The sequence below is a fragment of the Giraffa tippelskirchi genome, chromosome X (genome assembly GCF_054371585.1).
Source record: "Giraffa tippelskirchi isolate mGirTip1 chromosome X, T2T-mGirTip1v1.2.pri, whole genome shotgun sequence".
Lineage (NCBI taxonomy): Eukaryota > Metazoa > Chordata > Mammalia > Artiodactyla > Giraffidae > Giraffa > Giraffa tippelskirchi.
The window spans coordinates 34,862,002-34,883,176 of record NC_137289.1 but is presented as its reverse complement, the minus strand read 5'-3'; the positions used below and the strand labels follow the sequence as shown (position 1 = coordinate 34,883,176).

At 37.6% G+C, this 21,175-nt stretch overlaps 1 protein-coding gene across 2 annotated transcripts in view; it reads left to right on the top strand.

Moving 5' to 3' along the window:
* LOC145536040 (dedicator of cytokinesis protein 11) overlaps window positions 1-11,127 on the top strand; it is a 201,815-nt gene extending 190,688 nt beyond the window's left edge. The window contains exons 49-53 of one of the 2 annotated variants that reach the window (XM_081564420.1): window positions 2,559-2,769; window positions 3,144-3,334; window positions 3,774-3,874; window positions 5,338-5,476; window positions 10,640-11,127. In XM_081564420.1, the coding sequence (XP_081420546.1) occupies window positions 2,559-2,769; window positions 3,144-3,334; window positions 3,774-3,874; window positions 5,338-5,476; window positions 10,640-10,762 (765 nt within the window). In that variant the 3' untranslated portion in view covers window positions 10,763-11,127. Of the gene's footprint in view, window positions 1-2,558; window positions 2,770-3,143; window positions 3,335-3,773; window positions 3,875-5,337; window positions 5,481-10,639 lie in introns of both variants that reach the window. The other variant, XM_081564421.1, reaches the window with a different exon arrangement.
* The last annotated feature ends 10,048 nt before the right edge of the window (window positions 11,128-21,175 follow it).

The following is a 21,175-nucleotide window of genomic DNA, read 5'->3' as shown; positions in this document are numbered from 1 at the left end:
CACACATAAAGATGTATGTTTAAGATGTTTATTGCTGTTAAGTGTATAGAGCAAAAACCTGGAAACAATCTAATGTCCATATGGTTAAGGACATGGTACTACCTTCATAATGGATATAACTAAACTACTTAAAATATTTATAAGTTTGGATATAAACCAATCAAAATATATTCTTGAGAGAAAAAGGTGAGATGCAGACATTATGGGCAGGATGATTACATTTATGAAAACTGATATTTACATACACTCACTTGTGTATGCTTAGGAAACTTCTGGAATTACACAAAGTTGTTTTTTTAATTTATTTATTTTAATTGGAGGATAATTACTTTAGGATATTGTGATGGTTTTTGCCATACATCAATATGAATGGGCCATAGATGGAATGATACAAAAGTGTTAACCATGGTGTCTCAAAGGAGAGGGTCTAGAGTCTTATGGAGAAAAATAACATTTTTTACTTTTCAAGTGTACTTTTTGAATGTTTTACCATATACTTAGTTCATTTTTATAACGTTAAAATCAGTCTTGACCTCTTTTTTATTTCTCTTCTATGTTTTGCCTTATTTATATAATTAACTTCAACTATATAGGATTCTTGATTAATGGATTTTTTTTAGCACTTTGAATATAACAGCCCACTGCCTTCTGGCCTCCAAAGTTTCTGATGAGAAATGTGACCATCTTACTCAGGATCCTTTGTATGTGACAAGTCATTTGTCTCTTGATTCTTTCAGAATTCTCTCTTTGGCTTTGGCTTTTGACATTTGATTTTAATGTGTCTCACTGTGGGTCTCTTAGAGTTACCCTGCTTGGAGTTTGTTGAGCTTTGTGTCTTTCATAAGATTTGAGTGTTCACCCATTATTTCTTCAGATATTCTTCCTGCCCCTTTCTCTCACTTTCTCCTTCAAGCACTGCCATAGTGTGTATGTTCACCTGCTGGATAATGTTCCGCAGGTTCCATAGCATCAGTCCCACTTCAGTTTTTTTCCTTTATGTTCCCCTGATTGATCATTGATCTGATCTGATCTTCAAGTTGGCTGACTATTACTTACACCTGCTGTAATCTACCTTTGAATCCCTCTGGATACATTTCATGTCAGTTATTGTATTTTTCAGCTCTGAAAAAAGTTTTTGGTTTCCTTTTAGATTTTCTAGCTATTTATTGATATCACCATTTTGTTGATTCATAGTTTTCTTGACTCTTTCCACAACTTCCTTTAGTTCTTTGATCATGAATACTGTTGTTTTAATGTCTTTTTCTAGGAGATCTGCCATCATGTTTTTTTTCAGTGATAATTTCTATTGGTTTATTTTTCTTGTTTGAATGGGCCATACTTTCCTATTTATTTGTATGCCTTGCAATTTTGTTGTTGTTGTTGAAAACTGGACATTTGAATTTAATATTGTGATCTCTCTGGAAATCAGATTCTCTCCCTGTCCCAGAGTTTCCTGGGTTTTGTTTTTGTTTTTAATTGTTGTAAGCTGTGTCTGTGCCAAGAATCAGCCTGAGGTGTAAACTTGGGATCTTCTCAAGTCTTTTCTGAGCCTGTGCCTTCCCCTGAGCATGCGCAGTGACTTTCTAGTCACCCTCATTTATGCGGTTGCCTTTGAACAGCCTAGTAGTAGATGTCCGGCTCCTAAGAGGGGATGGAGAGGAAAATGAAGGGGAGAGGAAAGGTGCTGGTCTGTTAAATCCCCTGAAAGTCACTTTAGGCAGAGGGAGAGGGCATTGCAACAAAAGGAAAAGGTGGTATAAAAATGGCCACAGCCTCTTTGACTGTCCCCCTGTGATCAGAAGCAGCAATCAGCAGTCATAGCACAGATTCACAATATTTGGAAGACAGGGTCTTTGTTCATCCTGGCTCCCACAGGCTGTTCTAGGAATATGCACACAACTGTCTGCCTTAGTACTTGAGGGATGAGGTATGGGTTGCTGCCATTGTGCCCAGGGTTAAAATTGAACAAAATCAAAATTAAGACAATTTTCTGTCCAAGTCTTCCCCTGGAAGTTGCAAGTCTTCAATAGCCTCCAGAGTTCCAAAATTGTTCCATCAGATAGGTAATGATGGTGTAACTATTGTCTCTAGAAGAAGATAGATGTCTGGTGCTCTGCCATCTTCTGAGAATCCTCTCTGTAATAGGTATTTTTTGAGGTGGAATTCAAATGTGATGTTAGCCATTTTAATATATTTTTAGGAAAGCAAATTATAAAGCAATGCTCAGCATGATCACCAGTTTGTAAATAAATACATATTCATAGAAAAAAAGATTACAAGGAAATATATGAGAATGTAAATGATGGTCATTGCTGAGTGGTAGCATTGCAGTTTTTTCTGTCTACATTTCTATAATCTCCAAATTGGTTTCTGTAACTTCTTAATAATCAGAAGGAAACAATCCTTGAAGAAAGAGCAAAGACCTCTTCCAAGTGTGTATTCATCTCACAGTGTATTCAATGACACTGTTCCTCAGTTGATCTCGGAGGTGTTAGCAGCTTACCTGTACCCCATTTTCCCTTCTGTTGAATAAAACCCAAAACTTTCTTACCTTCCAGGTAAATGTCAAAGAGCTTGATCCCAAATATGCTCATATCCAAGTCACTTATGTGAAGCCCTACTTTGATGATAAAGAACTCACAGAAAGAAAAACTGAGTTTGAAAGAAACCATAATATCAACAGATTTGTTTTTGAGGCTCCTTATACACTGTCAGGCAAAAAGCAAGGTTGTATAGAAGAACAGTGCAAACGCCGTACAATCTTGACTAGTAAGTAGGACTTGGCATAACTTCTTTGTTTGACATGATCTTTTTCGGTACATACAAGCAGCAGCTGGTCAGCAGGAAAATGTAACTAAAATTTTAATCATTTATTGTTCTGCTGTTCAGTCACTCGCTTACACAAACATGTCTATGTTATAAACCATTCCTTTCCCATATGTGATTATGTAATTCATGATTAGTCTGAGTCGTCTCACAGAGAATTTCTCCTTCAGTCCTGAAGTAATAAAGCACCTATTTGGTCTCTAAGGGGTTTTCCAGAGAAAATATGGGGAGAATTAAGCACAATAGATTTTTTTCTTTAATTTGGCTAATTGATTTACTATCTTAAAAACTTATTTGTCAATCTTAATATTTAATAGCTTCAAACTCGTTTCCATATGTGAAGAAGAGGATCCCTATAAACTATGAACAGCAGATTCATTTAAAGCCAATTGATGTTGCCACTGATGAAATAAAAGATAAAACTGCAGAGCTGCAAAAGCTTTGCTCTTCTGCTGACGTGGACATGATTCAGCTCCAACTTAAATTGCAGGGCTGTGTTTCAGTGCAGGTATGTTGGTTGCTAACCATGTACTAAATGTTTCTTGTTGTTCCTCTTGCTTTCATAAGGGCACAGAACAAGCACTAATTGTAATTGTCTTATACTCTGACTGGGTGCAAAAACCTCTACATTTTTTATTAATTTAATAAATACATTATGTTCAGTTTCTGTAAATTTTTTGTTACGTCAGAGAGCTTTAACATAAATCCTTCTGACTATAGCCGAGCCCTATATTCAGATAGGAAAAATTGTTAACTAACTTGTTAGAGTATAATTTTGGCAGATGATTTGCTTTAGTTAATCTTTTTCAAATAAATTTATAGTAAGAATAGTAAATATGTTTCTCAGGTATGGATTTTTACTATATTATTCTTTTGAAAAAGAGAAATGAAAAAATTACTTTTAATTACATCCTAACAACTCTCCTTTTTCTCCTTTTGTAATTTAGGTAAATGCAGGTCCATTAGCGTATGCAAGGGCTTTCTTAAATGACAGTCAAGCTAGCAAGTATCCACCCAAAAAAGTAAATGAGTTGAAAGACATGTTTAGGTAAGTGCTTTGTAGTTTTCAGATCAGACCACTTTTTTTTTTTTTTACTCCATTGTCTTAAGTGAAACCAAAGTATTCACCAAATAATGTCCTTCTAAAAAAAATATCTGTTTCCTTTTATAACGTTTAAGTTACCTTCTAATGGTATTTTAGGTAGTGAGGAAATGTGTGATCTCTTTCTTGCTGCAGAACTGTAACAATGTCCTAGTGACCCAAGGCATTAAATATGACAACTACTTCATTGCTGTGGATATTGTGAGACAAACACAAGCCTACATTTGTTATGTGATTTCCTCCTTTGCCTGATTGACCTTATGTCACAGCTTTTCCAGACCATTTAGGGTAGGAAGGGTTGGATAGGTTTGCTTCTATCCTGTAGCCTTAGTTCCCCTTGGATTCTGCTATTCTATGGCTTACGATAATCTTCTCTGGACTGAGCATCCCTCTAAGCCAAGGCATGTCTGAAAGGTCACACAGTGGAAAAAATCTGTTTCTTATATAAAAGAACTTACATTCAGAATAAGAGAGACAGATGAGTGAAACAGACTGATTAGAAAGATAATTTCCACTCATTTGCTCCTGACTTATTTCATTTACTTTTCCTATCTCTGTATTGTCAGCTGTTTCAGGTTACAGAGTAACCAGTACTCGTTTCCTTGTAGCTTAGTCAGTAAAGAATCTGCCTGCAGTGCAGGAGACCCCGGTTTGATCCCTGGGTTGGGAAAATCCCCTGGAGAAGGAAATGGCAACCCACTCCAGTATCTTTGCCTGCAAAATCTCATAGACAGAGGAGCCTGGTGGGCTGTAGTCCACAGGGTTGCAAAGAGTCAGGCATGACTGAGTGACTAACACTTACTTACTTAGTACTCATTCATTCAATATTTGTTAATACCTGGCATATACAAAAAGATTCTACTCTTTGCTATGACAGGGATACAGCACAAATGGTCAATGAGGTACTTTTTCCTCTAAGATTTGCATTCTAATTATGGACATGAAACGTAAACATATGAAATAATGATAAAGTTTTAATGATAAGTCATAACCTCTCTGTCCCCACTGTTACCAACCCAGGGCAGATACTTCATGCCTATACGTACCCAGCACTGTACTGGGTACATAGCCCCAAATAAATTATTTTTCAATAAATGACATTATCTACAGATGTTAATTAATGTAAAGTGCAAGCATAGCTGATATCATATCAAGTGACCGAGCAGCCAGGCTTCCCAGAGGGTATATATTTCGAGCCAGGTTTTGAAGGAGATAAGAAACCAGAAGGCAAAGATTGAAAAGAAAAGATATTTCAGACATAGGAGGATGGTATTAGCAAAAACACAGTGAGAAAATATGGGATTATAATCTTTCTTCTAGGCAAGCCGTGGTTAAAGTAAATATTAAATTGTCGGTGAGACTTTTGAGTAATAAGTAATAAAAACTTTATCTTTGATCTTCATCTATAGGAAGTTCATCCAAGCATGCAGCATTGCACTGGAACTAAATGAGCGGCTAATAAAAGAAGATCAGATTGAGTACCATGAAGGGCTCAAGTCAAATTTCAGAGACATGGTGAAAGAATTGTCTGACATTATTCATGAACAGGCAAGTATTAGGGTGACTGAAAATGAAAACATGATCTGGGGTCCCTAAAGTGTTACTTAGCAAACCTATTAGTTTGAAATAGTATTACCTTGAAATTACTTAGTCTGTTATTTTAAAATTTGTTCTTATATTCTTTACCCATTTAAATGATATAATGCAAATCAGATTTGAAGCAATCACTGACAGTTGCTTTAGCAGTTGTTTCAGATGTTAAACTATTTTGTTCTTTGCACCACAGTGCCACTAGAAGTGAGTAGCTGTGCAAGTCTGAGTTGATCTACTGTGAGCATGGCTAAGGTCTCTCAAGAAGAGTCCTAGAGAAGTGCAATGATTGGCTCAGTAGCCAGATCCCTAAATGAATATCCCTGTCTTAGCTGTAAAAAACTGGATACAGTTGGCCGTCCATATTCACAGCTTCCACATCCAGGGATTCAACCAACTGCAGATAAAATATTTGAAAAAAAATGTCCAGAAAGTTCCAAAAAAGCAAAACTTGAATTTCCTGCATGTAGGCAGCTATTTACATAGCATTTACATTGTATTAACTATTATACATTATCTAGAGATGATTTTGAAGTACAGGGGAGGATATGCATGAGTTATATGCAAATAGTGTGTGATTTTATATAAGGAACTTGAGCATCTTCAGAGTTTAATATCCATGGGGGAAAGGGGGACAGTGGTCCTGGAACTAATCCTCTGGGGATACCGAGGGACAACTGTACTATCGTTTAGGTGAGATCCTGAGTGAGTTCCAAAATTCAAGAATTGTCTTAATACCCATATAGCCTGCAAAACTCTCTTTTCATAATACCTAGCATTTTAATATTTGACTGACTGTTAATGACAATTATAGCCAACTTAGTAAAACACAATCTGAAACATATAGAAGCAAAGATCTGCTACCACTTACAGTCAAATTATGTCATAATTAAGTAGTTAAGACTGGTATATATCTACTTACCTTAAAACCAGAGTACTCCTGAATTATCCTGGTAAATGTCATTCCTATATTAGGCTCCTGAAATCTGTGTTTATAACCACTCTGTATGTGGATTGTCACCCAGCTATTTTAACAGCTTCACTACAGATGTGAAAGTCATGGCCTGATGGTCTGGTCCCTCAGTGCCTGAGCCTATTGAGCTTACATACTGTCTCTTTACTTTCCTTAAGAAGGAAAACAGCCAATAAGATAAATATTTGCTTCAGAAACTCTTCAGACTCTCAATTTTTTATGAAATTAAGACCCCTTGAAAGAAACAAGGATAACTACAGCCCTTTAGAGAACACATTCTTATTGCTGGTTCAAGAAAGGAGAGCCTCCTATGTCCTGGTATGAGCATTTCACTGCTTGCCTGAAGACACTCCCCTGGGTGAGATCGTCACATGGAGGGTGTACTTACAAATAGACTGACCATGGTTAATGCCAAAGGACTGCAGTGTAATGGTGGGGAGGGGAGAAGAGAGATTTCAAGGAAAACAGGAGCTAGTTGACTCCAAGCTCTACCTTTCTCATGGTATCTTGTATACTTTCTCTTAGAAAGGACTATGGGAAATTTATCGCACGTAGTCCAAAGTTGCACTGCGTGACCAGGAGTCCAATTTTCTAACCATGGTCATCTTCTCAGTATGGAGAAGCCAGGCAGCTAGACTTTCATCATCCCATCTTTCACTGAGATGAGTCATCCCAGTCTCCTACTCTCCTTTTCTCATGACAGGGAATCTCGCCGGCCTGAGGAGTCTGGAATCAGTGATCTATTTCCTCTTTTTGTCATCTTTACTTCTGTTAGCCCACTTAGGAGTGAGTGTAAACCATGCTGCTTAGTTTTCCGAGGTCCTTTTTTGTCTCCTTCCCAAAGCAGTCAGGTGATCAGGACTAGGCAGGCAGGGAATCATTCCACTTCCTTTATTGTCTCTATCTCAGGTTCAGCGCCTGAGTACAGTGGGGATATGCCTCTCTTCACCATCACTGTTCTGGGGTATGTTGAAGTGTTAATCACTCAGTCATGTCCGACTCTTTGCGACCCCATGGACTGTCGCTCACCAGGCTCTTTTGTCTGTGGAATTCTCCAGGCAGGAATACTGGAGTGGGTTGCTATTTCCTTCTCCAGAGGATCTTCCGAACCCAGGGATCAAACTCAGGTCTCCTGCATTGTAGGTGAATTCTTTACCATCTGAGCCATCTGGGGAATACTTTAATCAAATATACTACATAATTTGTTCCTAGAAACTGTCCAGTTTATGGGGTTCTGTTCTCCATTGTGCATAGGAAAAAACAGCAAAACTCCTCCTTTACAAAAGTATAAAACAATTATTGCATTTTAAGCCAATATATATTACAGGTATAGGGGCTTCCCTAGTGGTTCCGATGGTGAAGCATCTGCCTGCAATATGGGAGTCCTGGGTTTGATCCTAGGGTCAGGAAGATCCCCTGGAGAAGGAAATGGCAATCCACTCCAGTACTCTTGCCTGGAAAATTCCATGGATGGAGGAGCCTGGTAGGCTCCAGTCCATGGGATTGCAAAGAGTTGGACATGACTGAGCAACTTCACTGGTATATTACAGTTATAGAATTTGCATGCAACTGTATGACCTAGCCTTGAACTCTAAGTTATTCAAATTTAAAGCAAATTATTCAATTTACTGCTATTATGGTGATCAAGATATTTAGAGCAGTCATTCTATACAGTTCTTTTTTCCTTGTTAAAAAAACGAAATTCATCTGATGTTGTTCAGTCACTCAGCCATGTCCGACTCTTTGCAACCCCATGGACTGGAACACACCAGGCTTCCCTGCCTTCAACACCTCTCAGAGTTTGCTCAAACTCATGTCCATTGATTTGGTGATTACATCCAACCATCTTGTCCTCTGTTGTCCCCTTCTCCTCCTGCCTTCAATCTTTCCCAGCATCAGTCTTTTCCAGTTAGTCAGCTCTTTGCATCAAGTGGCCAAAGTATTGGAGCTTCAGCTTCAGAATCAGTCTTTCCAATGAATATTCAGGGGTGATTCCTTTATGATTAACTGGTTTCATCTGCTTGCAGTCCAAGGGACTCTCAAGAGTCTTCTCTAACACCATAGCTTGAAAGAATCCATTCTTCGGCTCTCAGCCTTCTTTATGGTCCAACTGTCACATCCATACATGACTACTGGAAAAACCATAGCTTTGACTAGATGGATCTTTGTCGGCAAAGTAATGTCTCTGCTTTTTATTCAGAGTCAGCTGAGTCAGTTTTAAAGATTTTGGCTTTTATTCAGTGATTCATGAGTCTGGCAGCATCCCATCTGGCAGATAGAAAGGAGCTCTGAAGAGCCGTAGAAAATGGATGTCTTTTACAGGTAGAAGGAGTCAGGTCAAGGAAGTTATTCTAAAAGAGACCTGATTGTTTCAGGCAAGGTCACCTTCCTCTGGGGTACAGCAAGGGTCTGTCCAGTGAATTACCTCACTAGTGCTGACCAGGAAATTTCAAACTTGAAAGTAACACATGTACATTTTTGACTAGTTAAGATTACCTGCGTGGAAAAGACTGAAACTGCAGTTAGGTTGATATTAATTCTCAGGTGATATGGGTTTAGCACAAGTGACTCCATTTTGGAGTCGCTTGTCTCTCTCTCTCTCTTTTTAAAATTTATTTGGCTGCACCATGTCTTAGCTCTGGCATGTGGTATCCAGCTCCCCAAGCAGAGACTGAACCCAGGCCCCCTGCACTGGGAGCGTGGAGTCCCATCCACTGGACCACCAGGGAAGTCCCTTGTCTCTTTTTTAACACCCTGAAATTTGGGTTTTATGAATCTGCTGTCATATTTCCCACCTGTCTTTCTCATTTAATTTCTATAAACCATGGCTATTATGTTTAGTTCTAGAGACCAAATTTTAGACCCTTGATATTATATATTCGCCTATATTTTAAGTTCTTCTATATTCTATATTACATATTGAAAGGTAACCAAGAAAAGTCTTACTTTCTATTGGTTCATATTTATGAAATCTGTATTGTCATGATGTATCATATTTAGGTGTACCTTGGCTTGGGCAAATGTTGACTTTTTAGTGAATTTTTGTAAATCAGGATTTCCAATACCAGTCTCATTAAAGAGACCTTTTTTTTTTTAGTCAGACACTTTGAGATATATTATTTCCCAAAGGAAAATATAATACAAAATAAGATAAAATATAGCTGTGTACTGAAATGTGAGTTACCTGTTTAGCTCCATAAATGATGACTTGACAAAAAGATATGGCCTGGATATTGCTTGGCCCTTTTCAGTGTTATCTGTTACACTATACCAAAATATGAAGTTCTTTTTAAAACTTCTTCAAGCTCTTATAAGAGGAAATTTTTCTATTACGGACTTTATATAAGACATGATTTGCAGCAGCACAAATGAGATGACCCATTTCTGCCACAAGAAGCCAATTTTCAGGCTTAATACTGAAGTTTCAGAGCAAACTGGAGAACCTAGTATTGAAAGCTTGAAACTTAAGTTGGGACTGTACAGTAAAGAGGTTGGATGTGATGTGTATGCTATTCTTTCATCTAATCCATGCATGAGATATCAGTTGCTTTTGATTACACAAAATGGGTAATTTTTAAAACATCTATACTAATAAGATTATATATTTATGAAGTTCTTCATTTCCAAGAAAAATCTTTTGCATGAATTAGTTTACATAATTATGGTATACATTTGAAAATTTGACTTATTTTCTCTTCACTTAAAATTATTTACCAAGTCTGCAGGGAAAGGGCATGGGTATCAGGATATTTGAAAAGCCCCCCAGTGAACTTGAGGACCACTCTTAGAAGATGATCTATAAACTCATATAAAAAGTTCATTGTTTAGACTCTTGTTATGACCATCTGTTAAAAACATTTTTAAAGACTGTGTTACCTCTCACTTTCTGTTGAATTTTGCATTTTACAACCTTTGATTTTTCTTAATGAGTAACCAGATCCTTTCTGCTTTTTTGATATGCTGCCTTTGTGATACAGCTTTGAAGATTTGAGTGGGTAATGTTTTTCTTTGCTCTTTCTGCTTTATATCATTTTAAATAGCTAAGTGTCAGTGATAAATTGGAATATGCCTGTGATTTCATATACACATACTTTTTTTGGCCGTGGCTATTTTGCTTCTTGGTAAACATGCCATTTCTTTCATTTTAGATAATACAAGAAGACCCAATGCATTCTCCCTGGATGAGCAACACATTGCATGTATTTTGTGCAATTAGTGGGACATCGAGTGACCGAAGTTATGGTTCCCCAAGATACACTGCTGAAATATGAGGACATGCCGATGTCAAGTGACAACAAGACTGAACTTTCTCAGGAATATTTGGAGCTGTGCAAATGTTAAAAATTTAAAGATTTGTTATACACAGAGTGTTTCTTCCTGACACCAAAATTTTCATGCTTTCATACGGGGTGCTTACATATTTGTAAATATTTAAGCAACTTGAAAGTGCCTGGAAAATTGCACCACTGTGCTTAGTTTGTACTTTTTTAGGTAAATCTATATACTGAAAAGTAGAGCTCAAAAACTTTAATTCAATTTGCTTAATTGTTGCTTAAAATATTACTGGTACTGTGTAAAATTGTATAATGGAACACAATAAAAGGTAAAACTTCTTTGTAATTAGAAGTGAAGGAAATAATACTTTGAACTTGGCATTTTTCTTGACAGGAAGCTAAATTCACTATCATACTAATAAAAAATAGATAAACTAATTTATAAAGTATATATATATATATTCACACTAATCCTTGGAGAAAAAATTGATAAAATTTTCACAAAACATGGATACTTCCAACTGAGGAGATAATTTGAAACCTTGCCTTCCAGTGGTCTAGACGGGGCTAAAGGAAACAAAAGCATTATGTAGAAAGGAAAATTTCACAAAGAAAGGATATACATAGAAATACCAGGCTTACCAATCCTTCAAGTTTTGATCCAATGATGCTAGGTATTCCAGTCAGTGGTCTCTCTAACATGCAAGACAAGGGATTCCTTTGTGGCTTAGGTTTGCCTAGCAAGCAGCCTTTGTTGCCAAAGCTTCATCAGCTGAGGCTATCCATAAAGCTAAACAAACATCTCTGAGATTTGCAGTTACTTCAGTGTTTTAGCAGCAGAATCTGAGGGTAGGGATTTTGTAATGATGATTTTCTTCAGTTTACAAGGTTAATAAGGATATTGATTGAAGTTGATGATCACAGCATTTCTTGGGTGAGTATACATAACCACCATGTATTTAGCAGCTGCTGGCTAAGGATTACATCTCTAACTATGAAGAAACCTCAGATTAACTAAATAATTCAGGAGAAACCAAGATGTGAAGAACATTTTTATCTTGAACTATCCATATAATTTTGGCTGCCTTTCATGTAAACTTTAAGTCCTAGATTTATTTTTCTTATGTAGTTTAGCCTATCTTATAGACAGAAAAAAAAAAAAAAAACCCAGAAAACAGACACTAAATATAAGCGGATTGCTTGGAGCTTTGGCTTTTTAAATACTCTGTGATCAAGTAAATCTTAGCGATTATTATGCACCTGGCTTGGGCATACATGTCATTTTTAAGCTTTCAGCCGGGCATGAAATTACTTATAAAAGATTAATTTTGTATTTTAATAAGGGATTCAGAAATTCCAGAGGCAGTCATTAATTCCTTAATATTTTGGAGTCACATGAAGAGCTAGTTTCACCTTTAGAACTATTATATTTGGCACATATATTTAAAAAAACTCACTGAGAGAGAGTGCTGCCTTCTGAGAGTAAGGTGTCTTGGGGAAACTTTGAGTGCTGTTTTTTTCAATGACCAGTCCCTATCTTATCCCCCAGTATAGTACTGTGCCCTGTGGGTCATTTTAAAAAGTATAACAAATGACCCCTGCCCTCAAGGAAGGTGCAGTCTAGTTGAGGCGGCAAGATAGACACGAAATTAAATAATACAAGAATTAACAATAAAAGACAAGATAAGTTGTCTATGAGGACTGCCAAATGAATGACACTGTCCATAACTCATATCATATTCAAGGAATGAGAAGCTGCTGTGAGTTTTAATGTTCAGGGATAACTTCATGGAGAAAAGTAAGCCTTGAACAGGCTTTCGAAGATGAGAAGCTATTCTAGGCAGGACCATCACGCACAAAGGTTTAGAAAGATTTTGTAAAAGTGCAGGGTAATGGTGAAAGGACCAGTTTTGTTCAAGGGAGTAGTGGATGCTAAATCTAGAAAGAAAATTCAGACCTAGATATTGGAAGGCCTTTAATACCAGAATAATAGTATTTTGACTTTACTCAATGAACAAGAGGAAACCAGTCAAGGTTTTTGAATGGAGAGATTACTTGATTAAATATTATTTTTATAAATATAATCCTTTATATTGCTGCCAGATGCCTTTGAGTCCGAGAGAGATGGACATATGGAAACCAGTTAGATAGTTATTGCAGTAATCTAATTATGAGTCCCTAAGCCCATAGATGTGAACAAAAATGGAGAAGAAAGGACATAATTTTGTGTCCTACAGCCACAGGCCTCCAGGTCGTGGCACAATTTCCCTAGGTTTTTTTTCACCAGCTTTCAAACTGAGGGCAGAAAGGTATATAGAGAGAACAAGGTGGGTTAGACTAGAGAAAGCCAGCTACGTATGCCTTGAAACACTGTATGTTAGTTATTACTGTTTATATAGTTTAATGATTTCATGAAGTGATTTGGCCTCTATAGATGAATTCACATCAAAGAATACATTTCTGCTATACTGATTAGTTTTGCAATTAAGCTTGACTCCAGGTTCCCTGGAAACTACTGTTTTGATAGTCTTTGAGCAGCTTGAAAAATGTGAATAAAGTCACCATTAGTAGTGTTAGCTTATCACAACAATGATAACCCATAGAGAAAGTAACCAATTCTATGCAGATTTTCTGAGTAACCAGTGCACCAATGGCATCATGTCCATAGATGGTATTGTTATTGTTACCATATTTATATGACTTGACTGCCTATAGAAATAGTGTAAACAACTTTTTAACAATGAAACAGCAGCAGTGGTAGCAACAGCCTTGGAACCGTGACCAACATATCGTAGAACTAGAGATGACTCACTGGTTAATTAACAAACTAAATAGGTCAGCATAATAAAAACCGAATCCTTTGATTATAAATGCTAGTTTATCTGTAATGCAGAACCTGAGCAATGTACTGAAATCATAGGAATTTTCTAACTCTTGAAAATAATAATGAGATACATATTTCAGGCTGCTCATACACAAAATGATGGGCTACCTTCAGTCTTATACTAACAGTATACTACTACAGCTATCAGAAAACATGGAGAGGAGTAAAGTAAAAGGTGATTAAGGGTGGGGAATGGGTTTGTATCACAGGACTATTTCCCTGTCCTGGGAGTTGGCCAGTAAGAATGCTTTGTTCATCTTGTTCCAGTGACAATGCTTTCTTTCTAGTCTCTAGCCACATAATGGTTCCTCTAAGAAAAGTGTGTATGTATGTCTATCCAACTCCAGATTGACATTGCGACTAAATTCTTCAAAGATTGTGCCTCTGTGTATGGCATCTTAAGACTTTTTCCAACATACTTTCTTGTCTTCTGTTTTCCTTTTTATTAAGCTGTAATTTGTACACCATGTATTTCACCCATTTAAAAATTCAGTGGGTTTTAGTATATTCACAGTTGTGTGACCATCACCACAATTAATTTTAGAATATTTTCATCACTTCCAAAGGAAACCCTATACTCATTAGTCACTCCCATTGCCCACCAACCAGTCCCCGGCCCCTGACAATCAGTAATCAACTTTTCTGTATCTATAGATTTGTATCCTTGGACATTTCTTATAAATGGAATCACATACTGTGTGGCCTTCTGTGACTAGCTTCTTTCATTTAGCATGATATTTTCAAGGTTCATCCATGTTGTAACTTGTATCAGAATTTCACTCCTTTTTATGGCTGGATAATAACTCCTTTTGTATGAATATGTCATATTTTGTTTGTTTATCAGTTAATGAACGTTTGGTTTATTTTTGCTTTTCAGCTATTGTTGATAATGTTGCTATGAGCATTTGCCTACAACTTTTTATATGGATATATTTTCATTTGTCTTGGGCATATACCTAGGAGTTCAATTACTGGGTCATATGGTAACTATGTTTAACCTTTTGAAGAACTGCCAGATTGTTTTCTACAGTAGTTGCACCACTTTACAGTCTCAGCAGCACTAAATAAGGATTTCAATCTCTCCATATTCTCAACAACACTTGTTATTATCTGCCTCTTTGATTATACCTTCCTAGTAGGTGTGAAGTGGTATCTCATTGGGGTTTTTGTTTGCATTTCCCAGATGGTTAATGAAGTTGAACATTGTTTCATGTGTTTGTTTACCATTCTTATATCTTCTTTGGAAATATGTCTATTCAGATTCCTTACCCATTTTTAAACACTGGTTTGTCTGTTGATCACTGAGTTGCAAAAGTTCTTTATATGTTCTAGATGCACGTTTCTTATCAGCTATATGATTTCCATATATTTCCTTGGGTTGACTTTTCACTTTTGTAATGGTGTTGTTGAGACAAAAGCTTTTAATTTTTATCAAATCCAATTTCTCTATGTTTTCTTGTTGTTTGTGCTTTGATGTTGTATCTAAGAAGGCATTGCCTAATCCAAGGTCATGGAGATTTATGCCTACATGTTCTTCAAATTTTATAGTTGTTTTTTTTTTTTTTTACAACTTACCCATACTTTATTTACTTGATTGCAAGTCTTCTTATGGTACATAAAATGTTTTCTGTAGTTCATCTCAGCTTTGTTCATGCTGAAGTGAGTTGTTTGCCGTGCTCAATTGCTGGGTTTTCTATGCTCAATTGCTGCTGCTGCCACTGATTGGTTTTCTTCCAGGATCAAGATGAGCACTTTCATATAAAATCTTGTTTTTACTTCCTTCTCTGGCAAGTCTTTCCTGGATTCTTAGCTTTGCATAATTATACCTACAATGGAACCAGCATCCTCAAGTTACCAAGTTAAATCCTCCTACTCCAATGTCACATAATCTTCTAAATCTACCTTCCCCTTCCCAGGGTCCCCGGGCTCCAGCGCAGCTGCCATGGGGACTGTCAGCACCTCTGAGTTTTACAGTTTTAACTCTTACTTTTAGGTCTTTGATTCATTTCAAGCTGGACTTTGTTTATGGTTTGAGATAAGGGTTCAAATTCATTGTGTTGCATGTGGATATACTGTTGTCTTTGTATTATTTGTTGAAAAGACTTACTTTCCCCCATTGAATGGTCTTAGCACTCTCTTCAAAAATCAGTTGACTGTAAATGTATGGTTTTATTCTGGGCTCTCAGTTCTATTCCATTGATCTATATGTCTGTCCTTATGCCAGTACTACATTGTCTTGATTACTATATCTCTATATTAAGTTTTAAAAAATTGGGAAGTGCAAGTCCTCCAGCTATGTTCTTTTTCAAGACTGTTTGGATATTCTGGTCACTTGCATTTCCATATAATTTTTAGACTCAGATTGTCAGGTTTTGCAAAAAAATGTAGCTGGGATTTTGGTAGAATTTGCTGTGAATCCATAATTTAATTTGGTGAGTATTGCCACCTTAACAATACTAAGTTCCAATTCAAGAGCATAAGATGTTTTTCTGTTAATTTGGTTTTCTTTAATTTCTTTCAATAATATTTTGTGGGTTACAGTGTAGAAGTCTTGTACTTCTTTTTTTAAATTTATTCCTTGGTATTTTATTCTTTTAAATTCTATTATAAAGGGAGTTTATTTCAAATTGTGTTTTATTTCATTCTTTTTCCAATTCTTTGCTATTGTTTAGAAATGCAACTGGCTTTTTCATATTGACCTGTATCCTGAAACCTTGCTAAATGCATTTATTAGCTTTAATAGTTTTTTAAATTGATTCTTCAGTGTTTTCTATATATGATTGTGTCATCTGAAAATACAGGGAGTTTTATGTTTTCCTTTCCAATCTTGATTCTTTTTGTTTCATATTCTCACTTGGCACTTGGCTAGGACTTCCAGTAGAATGTTAAATAGCAGTGGTTAAAGCAAGACATTCTTGCCTTATTACTCATCTTTTGGAGAAAGCTTTCAATCTCTCACCTTTTGGTATGATTTTAGCTATGGGTTTTTCATAGATGCTTTTTATCAGGTTGAAGAATTTCCCTGCAACATGATTTGCATCTGTTTTCCGATTCAATCAATTCCCCCAGTAATCATATGATCCCTGTATGATATATAGGGAAATAGATGACAAATGTACTCTACTAATAAAGAGTACATTTCTTAACATGACATGTACTCTATGACATATAAGGAAATGGATGACAAATAGTTAAGAAATGTACTCAAGATACATATCAAATTAGAAATGAAAACAAAGCATCCTAATTCAGAGTCCACAGTGTTTTCAGCTATTATAGACTATTTCCTATACTCTCCTGCTGCAGCTTTGTACAGAGACCCAAAAAGTTTCCTCTCTTCCACTTTTTTACTAAGAAGGTAAGTCAGCTAAGCATGAAATTGTTGGTCTCTCAGTTGGGTCTGACTCTTTGTAACCTCATGGACTATAGCCCACCAGGCTCCTCTGTCCATGGAATTCTCTAGGCAAGAATACTGCAGTGGGTTGCCATTTCCTTGTCCAGCGGATCTTTCCAACCCAGGGATTGAACCTGGGTCTCCTACATTGCAGGCAGATTCTTTACTGCCTGAGCCACCAGGGAATCTTCTGATTTTTCATCTCTGTTTCTCTGAAACCCAAAAGAACTGTCAAAGAATAAGTACTTGAGCAGTCTCAGGGAAAGAAAGCCAATTTAGACAAACAGATGCTTCTAGAGCTTTTAGTATGGGCAAGGCAGTGTGGACAATATCCCAGCCCTTAAAGAGATTATGGTAGAGGCAGATAAGACAGTCACAAAAGGAGATATGAGACAGTCTGCTGATAGCAAATCACTGGTCATGACAATTGCTTGAATAGGCAGAGCTTTTGTAGATGTAAAACAAAAGGCTTCCTGAAGGAGGACAACCTTGAAGGATGGGTAGGAATGAGCATGTGTGTGTGAAGGAAGGACCCTAGGCAGGGTTTTTAATAGGAAGTTAAAAACTTCATTTTAACTATTACATGAATGCTGACCATTAGAACCAATCACTATAATAAGCTATGCAAAGGAAAAATAATAATAGAGTGCATATAAAAGCAAGTAACATTATCTGGTTCTGATCCCCTTATCTTTTTGCCTTAGACTCAAACTCAGTAAAGCAGCTTTTTATTTTTTTGTCAGAACATTTGCACTCTAGTTGCTTCATCCCCGTGTTAGAAAAATTTTGAAGCTAACCTCAGTCAAATTCTGAACAACAAGTCTTGTTCTTTGCATATTGCAGCATTTTGTAATAATCACTGATTCTGTAGATTGCCTAGGGCTGAGAGTCTTACATGCTCTGGACTCCTTATCTGGCATGGTGAGTGTGTGCCTCTGATAGGAAACCAAGGGAAGCTATCATATGAACTGTTAAGGGCTACAATCTGGGAATTGTCGACCATCTGTCACAATTTTTTGATCTACCATTGTAAGTCATATGAACTGTTAAGGGCTACAATCTGGGAATTGTCGACCATCTGTCACAATTTTTTGATCTACCATTGTAAGCCAGCTATATGGACAATCAAGGCTGTATTCAGTGGGTAGATACACAGGTTCATGCTAAGTCACTTCAGTTCAGTCGCTCAGCCGTGTCCGACTCTTTGCGACCCCAAGAACCGCAGCACGCCAGGCCTCCCTGTCCATCACCAACTCCCGGAGTTTACCCAAACTCATGTCCATTGAGTCAGGGATGCCATCCAACCATCTCATCCTCTGTTGTCCCCTTCTCCTCCTGCCCTCAATCTTTCCCAGCATCAGGGTCTTTTCAAATGAGTCAGCTCTTCGCATCAGGTGGCCAAAGTATTGGAGTTTCAGCTTCAACATCAGTCCTTCCAATGAACGCCCAGGACTGATCTCCTTTAGGATGGACTGGTTGGATCTCCTTGCAGTCCAAGGGACTCTCAAGAGTCTTCTCCAACACCACAGTTCAAAAGCATCAATTCTTCGGCGTTCAGCTTTCTTTATAGTCCAACTCTCACATCCATACACGACCACTGGAAAAACCATAGCCTTGACTAGATGGACCTTTGTTGACAAAATAATGTCTCTCCTTTTTAATGTGGTATCTAGGTTGGTCATAACTTTCCTTCCAAGGAGTAAGTGTCTTTTAATTACATGGCTGCAATCACCATCTGCAGTGATTTTGGAGCCCCCCAAAAATAAAGTCAGCCACCGTTTCCACTGTTTCCCCCATCTATTTGCCGTGAAATGACGGGACCGGATGCCATGATCTTAGTTTTCTGAATGTTGAGCTTTAAGCCAACTTTTTCACTCTCCTCTTTCACTTTCATCAAGAGGCTCTTTAGTTTTTCTTCCCTTCTGCCATAAGGATGGTGTCATCTGCCTATCTGTGGTTATTGATATTTCTCCCTGCAACCTTGCATCCAGCTTGTGTTTCTTCTTCCAGGCCAGTGTTTCTCATGATGTTCTCTGCATATAAGTTAAATACACAGGGTGACAATATTCAGCCTTGACGTACTCCTTTTCCTATTTGGAACCAGTCTGTTGTTCCATGTCCAGTTCTAACTGTTGCTTCCTGATCTGCATACAGGTTTCTCAAGAGGCATGTCAGGTGGTCTGGTATTCCCATCTCTTGAAGAATTTTCCACAGTTTATTGGGATCTACACAGTCAAAGGCTTTGGCATAGTCAGTAAAGCAGAAATAGATGTTTTTCTGGAACTCTTTTGCTTTTTCGATGATCCAGTGGATGTTGGCAATTTGATCTCTGGTTCCTCTGCCTTTTCTAAAACCAGTTTGAACCTCTGGTAGTTCACGGTTCACATACTGTTGAAGCCTGGCTTTGCGAATTGTGAGCATTACTTTACTAGTGTGTGAGATGAGTGCAATTGTGCAGTAGTTTGAGCATTCTTTGGCATTGCCTGTCTTTAGGGTTGGAATGAAAACTGACCTTTTCCAGTCCTGTGGCCACTGCAGAGTTTTCCAAATTTGCTGGCATATTGAGTGCAGCACTTTCACCTTTTAGGATTTGAAATTGCTCAAGTGGAATTCCATCACCTCCACTAGCTTTGTTTGTAGTGATGCTTCCTAAGGCCCACTTGACTTCACATTCCAGGATGTCTGGTTCTAGGTGACTGATCACACCATCATTATTATCTGGGTTGTGAAGATCTTTTTTGTATAGTTCTTCCGTGTATTCTTATCTTCTGCTTCTGTTAGGTCCATACCATTTCTGTCCTTTATTGAGCCCATCTTTGCATGAAATGTTCCCTTGGTATCTAATTTTCTTGAAGAGATCTCTAGTCTTTCACATTCTGTTGTTTTCCTCTATTTCTTTGCATTGATCCCTGAGGAAGGCTTTCTTATCTCTCCTTGCTATTCTTTGGAACTCTGCATTCAAATGGTTATATCTTTCCTTTTCTCCTTTGCTTTTTGTTTCTCTTCTTTTCACAGCTATTTGTAAGGTCTCCTCAGTCAGCCATTTTGCTTTTTTGCATTTCTTTTCCATGAGGATGGTCTTGATCCCTGTCTCCTGTACAATGTCATGAACTTCCGTCCATAGTTCATCAGGAACTCGTCTATCAGGTCTAGTCCTTTAAATCTATTTCTCACTTCCACTGTATAATCGTAAGGGATTTGATTTAGGTCATACCTGAATGGTCTAGTGGTTTTCCTCACTTTCTTCAATTTAAGTCTGAATTTAGCAATAAGGAGTTCATAATCTGAGGCACAGTCAGCTCCCCGTCTTGTTTTTGCTGACTGTATAGAGCTTCTCCATCTTTGGCTGCAAAGAATATAACCAATCTGATTTTGGTGTTGGCCATCTGGTGATGTCCATGTGTAGAGTCTTCTCTTGTGTTGTTGGAAGAGGGTGTTTGCTATGACCAGTGCGTTCTCTTGGCAAAACTCTATTAGCCTTTGCCCTGCTTCTTTCTGTACTCCAAGGCCAAATTAGCCTGTTACTCCTAGTGTTTCTTGACTTCCTACTTTTGTATTCCAGGCCCTATAATGTAAAGGACATCTTTTTGGGGTGTTAGTTCTAAAAGGTCTTGTAGGTCTTCATAGAACCGTTCAACTTCAGCTTCTTCAGTGTTTCTGGTCAGGGCATAGACTTGGATTACCGTGATATTGAATGGTTTGCCTTGGAAACGAACAGAGATCATTCTGTCGTTTTTGAGATGGCATCCAAGTACTCCATTTCGGACTCTTTTGTTGACTATGATGGCTACTGCATTTCTTCTAAGGGATTCCTGCCCACAGTAGTAGATATAATGGTCGTCTGAGTTAAATTCACCCATTCCAGTCCATTTTAGTTTGCTGATTCCTGTAATGTCTACGTTCACTCTTGCCATCTCCTGTTTGACCACTTCCAATTTGCCTTGATTCATGGACCTAACATTCCAGGTTCCTATGCAATATTGCTCTTAAAGCATCAGACCTTGCTTCTATCGCCAGTCACATCCACAACTGGGTGTTTTTGCTTTGGCTCCATCCCTTCATTCTTTCTGGAGTTATTTCTCCACTGATGTCCAGTAACATATTGGGCACCTACCGACCTGGGGAGTTCCTC